A 17,227-nucleotide genomic window follows, 5' to 3' on the forward strand; every position below is an offset into this window, starting at 1 on the left:
CAGGTTCCTTGCTTTGGGTGGAGGCATGACAAATGAGATCTATAATATTACTTTCCTATTTAGCAGAGGCACAAGACTCTAAGGCTAGGTACACACTGAAGAATTTTCCAACCGACGTATTATCTACAACGACTTTACCTTCGACCGAACATCAGATCGCTCGGACAATTAATGCATTCACTAATCACATTTTAGATGATTAACAAAAGACCGACCGTCCAGGTAGCGACTTTTCACAGCCATATTGTTGTAAGCAAAGATTAGAAGTTTAAATGGCAGACATATGCTGTACGCGTTAAGGCAATAGACAGCTGCTATTTCTTTGCTGCTAGAAACACCTAATTACCAAATGTATGACGTGCGGACACCACATCAGGTGGGACTGATACAGGCATCAGAAATTAAAATACACACGTCCCCAAAGGAGTCACAGCTCGAGGAACTATAGGCTGTTGCTCGTGGATCGATTGGAAACTTATACACTACATAATCGTTGGGTGGATTGATCGGAAAATATTAAACAGTACGACTCACCAAATAAGCCGACAATTGACACTTTAGATTGACTGTCAACCATTGTGTCGCTATACACACTAATCCGACTTCCGACCCTAGGTCGTATGCTGGCTGAGTTGCCCGTTTATTGGATGAAAATGCTCCAGTGTGTACCCAGCCTTACCATACATATAATACACAACTCTCTCACCTTTTTACATAGTGTACTATTTGATGGAATCACTGTTATTAATGTAACTGAAGTGGTAATGTCTGTCAGGATGACTGGAACACCTGTTACATTTTATTTCTTGTGATTTTCTTCTGTTTTTGTGATAACTGCGTAAGAAATAACCAAAACATTTTGAATGGGGCTGGGATTAAGTGTAGTTTTTCCGCTGCCATTTTCAGATCTGTTATCATTAATTTAGGATTTTTTAGTGGCATACTGTTAACACTTTATTCTGTTTATTTAATGAACAATGTAGACCCATTGCATTTGTTAGTTTAGCAAAAAAAATTATACTTTTTTAATACAGAAATTTTGAAAATAATTCAGCTGTCCAATTAGAAGAGTTAGTTTCTTTATCTGCTGTTGTGAAAATGATTCCAACTTCAAATATTTAAATATTCTATGTGTGCTTTAGCAGCCATACATCCTAAATCCAGCAGCCATGTCCTCTCTGTGACCTATGTTTCACCACAGTATTTTAAGTGGATTATCAGCCTGTAATCCATTGCAGCAATTGTTTACAACTGTTTTATTATTCTATTTCGGAATCTTTTGCAATGTGAGGAAAAGCTCCATGTATCAGATCAAAATGTATTATATTTATAGGTAAAATATATTCATATGTTGAAAAATGTATTTAAATAATGAATGCAGATAGATAGTTTTTCTACTGCATGAGCAGAAGATCTTACATATATCAGCATGTTCTGAGACTGTGACGTATCTCCCACTTACGCCTCTCTTTGCTTATTTACTAAGGTGCAATGAGCCATAAAAAAGAAGAAAACTACTGTTTTCTTTGTAAAACGGCCATTGCACCTCATCACATAATTTATCAAGGGTCAATGCAGGGGAAATCACAGATTGTAAGGGATCTCAGTTTTCTACTGTCTTACCCTACTCCAGTGGTTCCCAAAGTGTGGCGCTGTCACAGGGGTGCCACGGGCCAGCCAGAGAAAAAAACAACAAAACAAAAACTTACGCGGCACCCCTGTGGCAGAGGGCAGAGGAGGGGGACAGCGCACAGAGGAGGGGGACAGACACTCTGGACAGAGGGCAGAGGAGGGGGACAGCGTGGCAGAGGGCAGAGGAGGGTGGCAGAGGGCAGAGGAGGGGGACAGTGTGACAGAGGACTGAGGAGGGGGACAGCGTGAGGGGGCAGCGTGGCAGAGGGGACAGCATGAGAGAGGGAAGAGGGGGCAACGTGAGAGGGGGCTGAGTGTCTGGATGCAGAGGGGGCTGAGTGTCTGGATGCAGTGGGGGCAGAGTGTCTGGATGCAGTGGGGGCAGAGTGTCTGGATGCAGAGGGGGCAGTGTGTCTGGATGCAGAGGGGGCAGTGTGGCTGGATGCAGAGGGGACAGCATGAGAGAGGGCAGAGGGGGCAGCGTGAGAGAGGGCAGAGGGGGCAGCGTGTCTGGATGCAGAGGGGGCAGCGTGAGAGAGGGCAGAGGGGGCAGCGTGAGAGAGGGCAGAGGAGACAACGTGAGAGGGGGCAGAGTGACTGGATGCAGAGGGGGCAGTGTGTCTGGATGCAGAGGGGGCAGTGTGTCTGGATGCAGAGGGGGCAGAGTGTCTGGATGCAGAGGGGGCAGAGTGTCTGGATGCAGAGAGGGCAGAGTGTCTGGATGCAGAGGGGGCAGAGTGTCTGGATGCAGAGGGGGCAGAGTGTCTGGATGCAGAGGGGGCAGAGTGTCTGGATGCAGAGGGGGCAGAGTGTCTGGATGCAGAGGGGGCTTTTTTGCACACAACTAAATAAGTATTTCTGTCCTAACCTAAATACTTATTACATTTTTTTGACTCAACTACTTCTAAAACAGGACTGCTCGGTAATTATTTTGGAGGGGTGCCTTGAAAAAATTATGGAGACTCTAAGGGTGCCACGAACTGCCAACGTTTGGGAACCACTGCCCTACTCTGTTTAACGCAGTCTCCATAAACTTCTATTGAAATTGCTAACCAATTTAACAAGCAACAGAAATATTAACTTTTTGTTGTAACTAATCAATGTAGAAGAAAAGGTTTCAGCACCGACAGAGAATATGCAGCTTACCTCTTCCTTGTTCCTCCTTGCTCCTCCCCATCATCCAGTGATCTGTATTAGCTCTTTCACTGCAGGGTGCAGTATGTTAAGGAGAGAAAACTCTTCTTCAATTTAAAAACAGAGGGATTTTAAAAGTTGCAGAGGTTTAAACTCTTTTCAGATTTAAGAATTCACCCGACCCCTCCCCTGCTCATCTGTGCTTGTTCTCTGGGTATCTTATCTTCATTGTAATTAGTTATGGTGGTCACCAGAGCTAAGCACTCAGACTTGTCTCCCTATTCCTCTGTCTTCCCCATTGATCTATGCCCTGTCAGGTGGATCGGAGGCAGCATTGTTCTGCAGGTATGCAGGAGAAAGGCCTCGAAGAGACAGGCAGATTACGCTGCTACTGCCCCAGCAAGAGATATTAGTTAAATACTGGAGAAAACGTCATTTTCATTGCTGTGATGACAGCGATAAAAATAATAATTTTCTCCAAAGAAGGGGACCATAATGATAAATAGGCCCCTATGTGCTTGGAACAGCAGGTAACTGCTTTCCTAATCAGTGTTTATTGTGTATTTTACTAGTGCTGTTGTGTAGACAAGTCTACTGTGTTTTCTTGTAGTGATTGCAGTCAATTTTTTTTTTATTTGTGGACTGGTCTTATCTGATGTTCATTGGTGCCAGCTGCTTTTAATAGCAACCTTGCCAGTTATAATGTCCACATGCTAGCTTGTCTGTGCCCCTGTTCTGTGCTGTTCTGAATCATGTCTGTTTCCTGTATCTAACACTTGGGGGTATATTTACTAAACGGCGGGTTTGAAAAAGTGGAGATGTTGCCTATAGCAACCAATCAGATTCTATATTTTATTTATTTAGTGCATTCTACAAAATGACAGCTAGAATCGGAATCTATATATATATATAGAATCTATAGGCAACATCTCCACTTTTTCAAACCCGCAGATTATTAAATATACCACCTGTGGGTAAATGTATCAAGCTGAGAGTTTTCCGGCGGGTTTGAAAAGTGGAGATGTTGCCTATAGATTCTATAAATATATATAGATAGCTATATAGATAGCTGTCATTTATTTAGTGCATTCAACAAAATGAAAGCAAGAATCTGATTGGTTGCTATAGGCAACATCTCCACTTCTTCAAACCCGCCGCTTAGTAAATCTAGCCCTTGATCTTGACTATCCTGTTTGCTGCCTGAACTGAACCTTAGCCTGTAACCCCAATTATCTGTTTGCTGCCTGGACCAGATTTTGCCTATTGTACATGCATCACTGCTCTGTTGTTTCTTTCGTTCTGCAGATTCTGCACCTCATCACTCTGCACACCTTGTTTATAGACTGCCGTGTATCTATCTTTGTGGTTGCTATTCCATTGACTTGTTATCATGGTCTTTACTTTACTGATGCTACTGCTTTTCATATTGCTTCTTCTTTGTCACTTTCCCATAGAGGTAGGGAGGTAGACCAGGAAAGAATAACACCATATCCGGATTAAGGTGGGGGGGCACAGGGGGCACGTGCCCCAGGCCCCCCTTTGTCCGATGGCCCCCCGCCGCCGCCCGCATGACCTCACCTCCTGATGTTTTTTTTTGTTTTTTTTGCAGCGGCGGCGGGGGGAGGGGGGGTTGTCAATAATATGTTAATAATACGCATGAAGACTGAGGCAGACAACTAAACATGTTTCATTCATTATCACAAGTTGTCAAGTTCACTTACATGGAATTTTACACAGCATATTAAAATGTAATGTTAAATATATAGATTGGCAAATAATAAGCATTAAACCGTATGGCAGAGGTCGCCTGCTGTCATGGGACTAGAAGACCCGGATTGCCTCCAGCTGGCAGTGCATGCTGGAACTTGCAGTTCCACGTCCGCTGGTAATGGGTTTGTTCGTACAGGTATTTAAGCTGCTTCAGTTATCTCCTCACAAAACCATATTAAAGTATGCTGCAAAAAACTTAAGGCAAGTTTGTATTTATTTGTAAAAGGAAACGTGCTGGGTGTCATCTGTCTTTTTAATCTAGTAAAATGCTTGCTGAATCTGTCCTTTCATTTTCTAGGATTGGGCTTAGTTACATTAATGGAATAATACTGAAATTCTGACAGCGATGCAGCAATCACCATCCACCCAATATGCTTAAAGCATTTAATAGTAATACACATTGTGTGAAAAGTGAGCAGATGTAAATATGAAGTTGAGCGATGGTGTAACCTGCTTAGAGCTGATCAGTCACTGCTTAGCAGAGCTGGAGTCATTCGTGGTCATCTTATGTCTCATTAGTAATGGGCCGCCGAGAGGGGTTGGTGGGGCGGATACTAATTGCCCATGATTTTTTTTTCTGTATTACTTAATCTTTATTTATTTATTTTTTTGCCAGCTATTTTTTTTTGTTTTGCGGCGGCAGGCAGGTTCGGGGCTCCGCCCCTTCGTTGGTGGGGGGAGCAGGGTAGTAAAAAAAAAATAGATACACTCACCTGATCGCGGTGCCAGCATCCCTCCTCCTCCTTCCTCTCTGCTCTATTAACACTGAATGACAGGCGTGATGTCATCAAGTCACGCCTGTCATTCAGTGAGGAGCAGCGTGGAGAGGACCAAAAAAGAAGCAAGAAGACAGAAGAGAAGAGAAGAAAGAAGCTAATAGAAAGGTAAGTAATAAAAGGGAATAAAGCAGAAAGGCACACTATGAGGAAGAAGGGGGGGGGAGAGGCACAGTAAGGAAAAAGGGGGTGAGAGAAACACAGTAAGGAAAAAGGGTGGCTCAGAGGCACAGTAAGGAAAAAGGGGGGTGAGAGGCACAGTAAGGATAAAGGGAGGGGTGAGAGGCACAGTAAGGTAAAAGGGGGGTGTGAGAGGCACAGTATGAGGAAAAAGGGGGGGAGAGTCACAGTATGAGGAAAAAGGGGAGGAGAGGCATAGTATGAGGAAAAAGGGGGGAGAGATGTATAGTATGAGGAAAAAGGAGGGGAGAGAGGCACAGTATAAGGAAAAGTGGGGAGAGAGGCACAGTATGAGGAAAAAAGGGGGGGAGGCACAATAGTGGGGACTATTAATTTAAGATGGGGTGGTTTGGGCTCTACTGAATGTGGGGTTGAGTTTGGGGAGAATGAGGTCCCTTTATTAAATGTGCCTATGAATTATTTAATGGCAGTGACGGTTTCGGGAAATAGGTATAATTCTGAAATCCAGGATCCAGACAAGCCGCAACTAAAGAAACCTGCAGCACAGGTGGTGAAAGTGAGAAGAACAGGTAGGAGAGAGCAGGACAGTATGGGAAATGTGATTCTAGTGGGACAAGCCCAACTTTTGGTGACCGTTCAATGGTGTACACAACAATGCAGGGTTTTTGTCTGTAGGAGGGTGGCTTGGCCATGCCCAATGATGCATTATCAATGGTATTTTTAATTTGCGGTATCATTGCTAGTTTTAGCATTCGGTATAATTGCTAGTTTTAGCTTGCGGTATAATTGTTAGTTTTAGTGTACGTTATCAATGTTATTTTTAATGTGCGGTATCAATGATGGTTTTCATGTGCTGTTTCTATGCTAGTTTTAACTTGTGGTATCAATGCTAGTTTTAATGTGCATTATAAATGGTATTTTTAAAGTGCCGTATCATTGCTAGTTTTAATGGGCCTTATCAATGTTTTTTTAATGTGCGGTATCATTGCTAGTTTTAATGTGTGGTGTCAATACCCATTTTAATGTGGTGTTTTGATGATTGTTTTAATGTACAGTATTTTAGTTTGTGGAAGCAATGATTTTTCTTATGCAGACAACCTAGGCGAGCCCTCTGAGAGAGCTTTAAGTGTCATACTGTGGGCTGTAGGTGATGTAATGCAGGATGTGTCACTATGCCCTTAATTTTAGATATTAGGGGACCACCTGTCTTAAGTGCCCTGGGCCCCCCAAAGCCTTAATCTAGCTCTGGATGACACTGAGAAGAAAATGGGAGTGAAGGGTGTCAAGTAGATGAGGGTGGTCTACTCTGTCGTAAGAGGCAGAAAGGTCAATGAGAAAAAGTAGGGAGAAGTGGCCCTTCAATTTAGCCAAGATCATGAGTCACCTTGGTGAAGGTAGTCTTGGTGTAGTGGAGAGTGCAGAAACCCAATTGTAAGGGATCAAGAGGAGAGTGAACAGTGAGAAAGTGTTTTAAATCATTGTAGACTAACTAAAGAGGATTGAGTGGAAAGCGTAATGTAAAAAGAGAATAAAGTATATGTAAAAAATATACTAAAAGAGACAGAATGGAATGCTTGAAATAACAAAGGAGTGCTGGGTCCGGTGAGGTTAACTAGAAGATAGGTATTTTGTCCATTAAGGGAAAAAAAAGGTAGAATTCACTGAAGGGTTGCATGGGTAAAGGTTACCAGGAGGGAATATGGATAATCAGTCCTTGGGCATTGTACAAAAATGTAGGTTGATGTCTCCGGGCTGAGGGTACAGTCGTTGCCTCTTGTGTTGAATGTACATTTGTTGCCTACTGTGCTGAGGGTACAGTTGTTCCCTCCTATGCTGAGGGTAGAGCAGTTATGTCTTTTTATGAGGGTACATGAACAAAAGATGGAGCCATCTGAAGGAGAGCACAATTATTTTATTTGCTATGTAGCACCCAAAAGCAGTACATAATTGAGTTTTTTAGAGCAACCTTTTATATCTAGTTCAGATGAGCCGGTGTAAAACAGTGCTGAAGATCTCCGGGTGAGAAGTTACCAACTGTGCTTAGTGGTTCCCAAACTGTGTGCCATGACTCCCTGGGGTTCCGCGGTGAACTCGCAGGGGTACTGCGGAAATCTTGCAGGGGTGTGGCAGCCAGAGCCAGTGGTAAGCTGAGTAAGCACGTAGGGGTATTACTTGGTAATTATCTTAGCTACGGCATGCCTTGAAACAATTATGGAGACCCTAAGGTTTCCCCGAACTGTGCACACGAGTATTTTAAATATATATACATATATATATATATATATATATATGTGTGTGTGTGTCATATAACAAGGAAAGAAGACCCTTTATGGATTACGGGTGCATTCTTACATGTTTGGGTAAGATGTGAATGTATACCTTTTTATTGTGATAGTTATATGCAAGCTTACATTGGTTAGGGCAGGCAATGACAAAGGTATGTTTTTCATTGTTACTTGTTATCACCAATTTCAGACTGAAACTAACAGCATCATTTAATAGATTTAAAAGCACATATTTCCATATGTTCTAACAAATGATAAATGTTATCAACAGTTATTTTATATAGAGCAATTTATATTTTATGTTTAGTATTCTTACTGGTTTAACTATTACAGTGCATTTACTATCTCTACACAGATGTGCATACTATGAATGCTATGCTGTTAGCTCTCTAACTTTGTCTTGCTAAAACAATGGAATGAGTGTTTTTTTTAATGAGCCTGCCTTTAGTTATTGAATGCATTTGCAAAATTACACACAGAATGATTTGTGCATTAGTTGGCATTGACTCCAATGATTGCTTAATTAAGTAGACGGGAGCTGAAGAATTTACACACAGCGGGAGAGTCTGGATGAAATCAGGTAAAAAGAGAAGAAATTGCATTTTAAGGGCTTTATTATTACAAAAGCTGCTGAGCAGTAATTACATTCTAATTAGATGTACAACATATAGCAAATGAAGCATATATACTGTACAGAGGAAAACACATAAACACGATATCCACTGTTGAATCTCTACTAGAGATGCTCAGGCTCGGTTCCCCGAGAACTGAACGCACCCAAACTTAGCAGATCCGAGTACTGAGCCGAGCCGGCTTGGTACTTTCGCACGCCCTCGGAATTGAAAATGAGTCAAAACGTCATTGTTACATTGCTGGATCTCGTGAGCTTTGGATTCTATAAGTACTACCCTCCACGGTGATCCAGCGCCATTTCACAGAGGGTCAAAGAAGGGCTAGCACAGTTCTTGCCTTTCTCTAGAGCAGTTGGGCAGCGTCATAGGTAGAAAAGAAAGAGGAGGGGGTAGCAGTGTTCTTCAAAGTCTCCAGTGACATTCAGGAGAATTCCATTGCTCCATTGCTAATTGTCATTGCTGAAATACAAGTAATAGGTCTGGCAGGTTTCGTCTTCTAAATCTGCAGTCTTTGTTTCAAAGTGTATGAAAATAATATTGTGACCTGTGAGGTGGTCAAAATTGACTGCAAATTACTTGAAATTAGTGTTATTGAGGTTAATAATAATAATGTAGGGAGAAATAAAAGCAAAAATATGTGATGTTAGCAAGAAAAAAAATAGAGATTTTAGAAAAAAATTGGGATCCAAAACCAAGACAGGCAAGGGCGATTTTGCCAAAACCAAAACACGAAGTTAATCCAGATCCTGAACCAAAACCAGAACACGGGGGTCAGTGAACATCTCTAATCTCTACTATAGTTTGCACTTATTGTAAAAGGGAAGAATTCATAATATTTGGGCTATTCCTAAATAAATAGCATCTTCTAACATTTGCAAATATGTATACATTACCTGCACTGTATTGAAACTTGCCTTTATTATTGTGAATTCAGATTGGTCTAGGAGTTTCACCTTCAGGCCAGTAACAAGGGCCTCAGAGTTCTAATGATAGGACCCTCACACCCATGAGAACGAAGAAGGAATGCTACCAGCCATTGATTTGTGAGAAGGAGGTAGAATTTCAGGGATGGCAGGCTTCTCCCATGTTTATTATTATACCAATATTTTATTTTGTATCTCTTTTTTTTGTGCAGTTGGGCCTTCTCCGTCCACTTATTTAACACCTTAATGACTGGAGGTAATTTGTTACTCAACGACCAGAGATGTGTTGGAATCAGGGGAAAAGAATGGCATCAGCAACAGGTGGAGGAAGGAATAGGAACAGGTAAATGGGGTTGGAGGGAGGAATAGGAACAAGTGAATGAGTGGAGGGAGAAATGAGTATAATTAAGGGAAGACACTATCCAGAATAAGGGGGTTAGTTGGTATTAAGATTTGGTTTGTTAATGAAAGTGATCTTAATGGATTAAATTACAATGAAGGGGTTTTTGTCCTGAGACTGAGGAAGGTTATAAGGGGGTAAATGAATATAAATGATATGCGGGTTGATTAGTAATGGGGAGGAGGGAGTTAATGATTATAAAGGAGTTCATGATTATAAAGAGATTAATGATGTTGAAGGGGGTTGTTATGATGACACTGAAGGAGTTAATGATTTTGAGGAGGGGTTAATCACTGATGAGGGGTATGATATTGTGTGGCGGTCACAAAAATGCCTTTTGAATTATATGGTGGTCACTACAATACTCTCTGTATTGTATGACAGTCACTAGGTTGCTCTCTGTACTGCATGGCAGTCACTAGTTTGCTCTCTGTATTGTATGGTGAGCACTACTTTGCTCTATGTATTGTATCATGGCCACTAGGATGTTCTCTGCATTGTATAGTGATCACTAGGTTGCTCTTTGTATTTGTATTGTATTTCAGTCAATAGGAAGTTCTCTGTATTCTCTGCATTGTATGGCAGTTATTTGGATGCTCTCTGTATTGTATACCAGTTATTAGAATGCTATCTCTTTTGTATGGCAGTTACTAGGATGCCGTCTGTATTGTATGGCAAGTACAGGATACTCTCTTTATTGTATATCTACCACTAACACTGGCCAAATTATCATGCAAAGCAATATAATATTCTTTGTCTTGCAATACATTTTGCATGGCACATTTTTAAAAATATTTTCGCTTAATTTTAAAAGAAAAAGTGTTTCTTGAATTGCTGATGTTTGCAAGTAATCACAGTTATATTTAACAATATGTTTTTTAAAATTTTTGAAAGCCACTCCTGTCCCCAAGAAGAGAGGTACAGAGGGCACTGGGGGGGGGGGGGGGGGTGGAACTTCTTCTTGGAGGTACGGGAATGCCAACGATCATTATTGGGACCATCTAAAGTTTTGTATACAGATAGGCAGAACCATTATGACTTTTTTTATTTTCTACTGATAGAGAGACTTTAGAACTGGTGGGAGATTGACAGTAGATGAGACTCCAGTTAGGTCTATCTTAGAGTGACTGAGAATTTCGTTGCTGTTGCATGAAGCACAAACTCAACTAATATCACATTAATGATAACCCTGGGAACTTCCTGATGCTGATTTAAACTGCACCACTCGGATAACCAATGCTCCCCACTGGTGTGCTGACTTTGCCTACTTGTGTTTACTCCACTTATTAGTTCAGTGCTTTGCTTACTTGTGTGTTACGTCCACCCACCATTGCATTGTGCGATAGCTTGACTACCATTGATGTCACTAGGGATAATGGTGTGCTAACCCCACCAACTTTTGTGGTGGCCGCATATAGAGTTTATTTGGCCCCACCTATGCAAAGCCACTTTCAAATTTTTCTCCAGGACCACTTTAAGTTCCCAATCTCACGGACTCCCAGGAGAGTGTGGCAATCTCCCGGACCTGCCCACTTCACTAAAAAGTGCCCACTTCCTAGTGAAGTGGGCAGAATTAGGTCCCAAATGCGCCCCGCCCCCTGTTGTCTAATGACGCATTTGCGTCAATACGTCACGGGGAGCGGGTCCAAAATGACGCACATTTTGGAGCCCCGCCCCCATCACGCCCATCTCCCCCGGCATGCTCCTGGAAACCAACTTTCTAAATTTGTTAAGTATGATATATTTTTCATTAATTTGTAATATAAACAGAAACAAGACAGTACAAACAAGCAATAAAAAGACAAAGGTTTCTGCCAGACGCTATGTTCACAAAAATAGGCCAAAGTTTATTTAAAATATTTAAGCAATTAGTTTATTTGGACGCCCCCAAATAGTTTTCCAAAGCTAAGTCCTCCCATTAGAGGGTAGATTTTTGTAACCCCTGCAGTGTCGAATATCTTAGACCTTAAATCCATGTGCTTGCTGGTAAAAACATGTACATTTGTGCAAAAGTTTGCACATCACTTCACAAAACAGCATTTGTGATCTGCCTTTGCTCTTTGAATGAGCCTTTCTGTTACAGTATTATATTTGCTTTCTGAAATGTGCAAGAAAAAGTCTTGAGTCCCTCCATCTCTACAAATGTCACATCCCAAGGACAGGAAATCATCTTCCAAAAAGCTGACTATAATTTTTCTGCAATAACAGTTTCACATTTGCTTTGGCCTTTGTTAAGAATGTACAAGGCAATTTCACAGCAATCACTGGCCACTTCCTATACAGTAATCAGTCATTGTTTGATGTGGAGTTTTTTTTCCCCCAACACTTATCCATGGAAAAGCTGCAAATAGCACCACCTACTGTCAAATCTCTAGAATTAGTAAATATACAATATATCAAAATCAATTGCATAACAGAAAAGGGAATTTCTTGCAAATTTCCATAAACTCCATAGATTTTGTAACTGGAAGCTGGAAAAATATATTAAGGTTTACAAAATAAGTTTATGAAAAATTATGATTTTAAGCAACTTCATAAAATTGAAATGTGTTTCAAAACACTTGTAGTACTAAGACTTCAAGGACATACATTATCTAGCTAATAATGCACCTCTTATAGTGAAAAATATGTGTACATTTATTCCATAATGTAAATTATAAGGATATTAAAGGTCACCAAGGAATTACGTAAACATATAAAAGCACAAGGCTGTGCTTTCAAATATCCATAGTAATTTACATTAGGTGATGCATTATTCTGTCAGTACTCCTAGCATGAAGTCCAAAGAGATTGTCGATATAAAAATAAGTGTCTTTATTAGGCAGAGATTCACAGACAGAGAATGAGGCATAAACGGCAACACAGTTCAAGGCAGCAGATACAACAGCCGGACTGACAATATAGCTGAATAACTCAGGAAGTAACAAATGGTAAACAGTTCATAGAGTAGCCAGATAGCAGACCTAGCTCAGAGGCTGGAGAATCAGAGAAGACTGGAGACACAGAATGTACCACGGTGTCAGGATATCTGGTAGACTCAGGAGGCAAAAAGTGCTGGATGAACCGTGATAGAAAGGACTTGAGGTCTTGCCAGGAGGCTCGAGGCACTGGGTCGATCCCAGATAGTAGGATACCTGGTTTACTCAGGAGGCACATGGTACTGGATGAATCCCAGTAGACAGGGCTTCAGGTCTTGGCAGGAGGCACGAGGCACTGGATCGATTCATGGGTGTCAGGATAGAGGAGGGTCAAACAAGCCAAGGGTCAAAAGACAGGAGAGCCACTAAGGTACCAGGGAATGAGCTGGAGCATAGTTAAGACCAGAACCTCGATCTTGGTCAGAAGATAAAGAGCGAAGCCAAGGAAAAAGGCGGGATAGGTACTAGAAAGTCAGACTGGAACAGGACACAGGATACTCTAGAGAATAGGCAACAGCAGGTAAAGACAAAAATGAACTGCCACAGATTACTGGGTGAGGCAGTCTTATGAAGGCAGTGAAAAAGTGTAGGTGCTGATTAAGGAGGGAAGTTAACTCCTGCTAGTGAGGTGGTATGTAAAATGGTAGGACAGCAGCACCTCTGGGGGTAAGAAGGTACTGCAAGCCAGATTCACATAAAGGCAAAGTTCAAGCATAGTTGTTAGTAGACAGGAGTTGCAGGAGATAAGCAGCATCCTGATGGCAGATACTGCAGTGCAGTTATGGGCAGATCATGACATATTCTTTATAATGCAAATGGTTTCCTAGTGACCAGTAAAGTGATAACATCAGAACTCAATGGGAATGTAATTTTATTGTTTTATAATAAAAGCATATATACTGTATGTAGTGGCTGAAATGAAAAAAGTGGACATTTAGAACTGACAATATGACGTTTATAAGAGGATATATGGAAAATGTGAGTGAATGGAATTTGTTAGTTTTACAATGAAAGCATAGGAGAAGTGGCAGTATGGTATACCACCTATGAGCCCTATATATATATATATATATATATATATATATATATATATATGTATCTCTCGGTTGAAGTGGAAATTTCGAAGTGGCTGTATGTAAGATGTAAATTAATGGAATTTTATAGTTTTACTTTGAAAGCAGCACAAGAAAAAGGGCCACCGTTAGGCAGCTGCCTAAAGTGCCGGGCTCTGGGGGGGCTCGGTGTCTGGGTTCCTAAACTAACAATGTCTCTGAATGAGACATTGTTAATTAGGCGGTGTGTGTGGAGCAATTGTTGCAATCACTGGTCCACTATTTCCCCATGCCGCCGGCTGTCACTAGGTGTAATGAAAGGCAGTGTCTCGCTGCTTCCCTCTGTCGCCGGGCTCCTGGCAGCATTGTGACATCACAATGCTCTCAGCAGCGAAGAGCCAAAAGGCTCCAGGAAGAAAATAAGAAGCGGAGATGTAGACAATTACATTAAAACGGACGGAGAGAGGGCTGGAGCAAACGGGGGGTAGATGGGGCACCAGTAAAACATTAAGAGAAGGGGCTGAAGCAAATGGGGGGCAGATTAATGAATATAATAATAAAATTATTACTAATTATCACTCTGGCCTATTCAAAAAATGACAACTGTACTGGTAACATGAAGTTTTATTTATGGAATGTGCAAAGAAAAAAATATATGGTCACATTTACAAACACTTCTGCACCGGAAAAAGATCCTGACAGCCTAAATACCAGATTGTAACTAACTTTTCTAGTATAGATTAGAAATTGAAACAAGCATATTGGTTGCTGTAAAACACAGCAATGTATTCCTTTGTACCAGATTTTATGTGTTTTCCAGAGTATATTAATAAAAAGGAGATGTTGAAATTGTCATCAGCACATAAAACCATGTAATCTATATATCCAAACTGCTTATACTCAGGAGATTGTTTATTGCATAGTAAAAAAATGTATATTGCTGTTTCCTTTGACACCCAAAAAAGTTAATGGCATGAGACATATTTTTTGTTGGAATGCTGCTGATCCTGTTTCCTTCCTTAACTTTACATAGAATTCCATTGGATTTACGGAGGGGCCATCATGAAACAAGCAGAATAAGCCAGATGTAAGCAAAAATATCAATAATATAAATTTGTGATAAGAGACAAAATACAGTAAAATAAAATGTATGTCCCCATGTTTTGTAACTTGATTATGTTTATATAATTCTCTTCATAAATGTTCATGATCAGATGTTTATTACAAATATGTTATTAGAAGAAAAATACTGCTTGTGTATGTTATAATCAAAATGTTATAAATGTAAAAGAAATATTATTTGCTTGTATGTAAAAGCTAAAGATAGTATTATCATTTAAAAGGATATTTACACCTATTACTTATTCTAAAAATGTGTTTTGTAAAGCTCTTCTTTTTGAATCAAAACAAAATTACTTTCATGTTTAAAATATGTATTTTTAACCACTTTAATGCCTGGATGGTTCAACCCCCTCTCAACCCCCCTCATGATTAAGCAAATGGTCATGATTTGGCAATGTACAAAGTGGATGTCCTAATATTATTGTTATATTTTCATACCCAGTAGAGCCTTCTTTTGGTAGAAAAGTGGACTAAACTTTTTTTTATTCATGGAACCGATATAGGGAAAGCAGGCAAAAGTAGGGAAAATATATTTTCCATATCTTCCCCCTTAAATGCAAGTAGTGATATCAATGATATGTGCTCAGCTGATTCCCCTGATTGTAGAGATACATTATCAACTAAGTGTAAATTATACAAGGTGTGATACCTTTATAGGTTCCAGAAGCTGCTTTATACGCATATGGTCTGGGATATGGGATCACGTTAGCACCCTGATTAATTTTCCGCTGCTGCGGTTCCTACTACCACCCCACTGATAGTGCTACACAGTGTACTGTGTACATGGACAATATTTCAGAAATATTTTAAAAAATTAGTTTCTGCACAATGAATGTTATTTTTGCTATGTGCAATTTCACTTTCAATTCTTCTACAAATGTTTGGGGTGAGCTGGGATGTGATGGAAGCAGCAGGTGACAATATGGGCAGATGATAACATTTTGGATTATTCACTACTATGTTTGCAGCCTGTTAGTGGTGACATTGATTTAAACCTTTGAGTAGCACTCAACATTGCTTGATCTGGAAAGTGGGCATATGATGTTATTAGCCCATACTTGCCAACTCTCCCGGAATGTCTGGGAGACTCCCGCATTTCGCGTGAGTCTCACGGACTCCCGGGAGAGTGTGGCAATCTCATGGATCTGCCCACTTCCTAGTGAAGTGGGCAGAATTAGCTCCGAAACGCTGCGATTCACTGTGAATCGGGCGTTTGGCCCCTGCTGTAAAATGACGCAATTGCATCATTACATCACGGGGGCGGGTCCAAAATTACGCAAATTTTGGAGCCCCGCCCCCCATCACACCCACCTTCCCTGGCAGGGTCCCGGAAGCCAACTTTAAAAAGTTGGTAAGTATGTATTAGCCATGACATTAACACATCACACTCTTTGCTGTAGACTGGATATGTTATGTACATACAAGGAAGTGACTACAAGATGTATAGGAGATGTAGCTGTGCACCTCCCTCTTACCAATACTATTATGAGCTGATTTATGACACAATAGGTGGCCTGCGGTTTGTCTATACTAGTGTCTACTGTCCTTTACATTATTCCACTAAGATATTGAAATGTTCTGTAAAAATCTTTCCTGCTATGTGCTACTATACATACCATTGAGGGTGCACAGTATAATGTTTTGCACTGGGGCCATAAAAGTTGCAGCATCATCACAGTATAGATATATTTACATTTAGAATGACTACAATAAAGATATTAAAGCCAGATTTGATGTTTAACAGTTTTGAGCAAAAAGATAAACTGTGCAAATGTTATGAAATAAACCTTATGTTCGGTACAATAAGTAGCCACTAAATGTTGTGACAGGTGGGTACTGTGCTGGAATGGAGCCTGTTGTTAATCTGAGCCAGACTTGTTGCCCATAGTTTAACTCTAACAAGGCATCACCAGTCACCATCCTGTCACTGTACATGCTGCTGTTAATATTTTCAGATTGAAATGCAAATTTATCAACTCCATCAACCACTAAATAGCCAGAGACGCGATGACTAGATGATTCAATAGTAAACTTAAAGACATACACTCCAAGATATGGCACATTAAATTTTCCAGTGCTGGGTGCATATGAAGATCCATAATTTACATATAAATTGTTGAATCGGATTGGTCCAGGAGATGTCATCCCATATGTGTGAGAGACTGAAAAAGCCACCATTGGTGCATAGCGATAAGACCCTTTGGAGAAATCTGTGAATAGATACACATAACATAAAATTAATCTATTTTACATTTTTCTATTTTTTTGTTACTTAGAGAAGGCTACAGCCATATCTTCTAAACAGCAGAGTTTATACCCCAACCAGTGCTGCTTTGTACATTTAGCCCCACCTTGAGTACTCCACCAGTGCCAGTCTATCACACAGCTAAGCAGGTATGGCATCAACTTTCAGTACTTTTTTCCACACTGAGCAATGCATAT

At 40.6% G+C, this 17,227-nt stretch overlaps 1 protein-coding gene across 1 annotated transcript in view; it reads right to left on the reverse strand.

Annotated features, from left to right (window-relative positions):
• Positions 1-14,272: 14,272 nt before the first annotated feature.
• MMRN1 (multimerin 1) overlaps positions 14,273-17,227 on the reverse strand; it is a 104,798-nt gene continuing 101,843 nt past the window's right edge. Inside the window, exon 8 of the mRNA XM_075201755.1 lies at positions 14,273-16,995. Within this exon, the coding sequence (XP_075057856.1) occupies positions 16,574-16,995 (422 nt within the window). The 3' untranslated portion in view covers positions 14,273-16,573. The remainder of the gene's footprint in view (positions 16,996-17,227) is intronic.

This window comes from Mixophyes fleayi, chromosome 1 (assembly GCF_038048845.1).
Source record: "Mixophyes fleayi isolate aMixFle1 chromosome 1, aMixFle1.hap1, whole genome shotgun sequence".
NCBI classification, from domain to species: Eukaryota; Metazoa; Chordata; class Amphibia; order Anura; family Limnodynastidae; genus Mixophyes; species Mixophyes fleayi.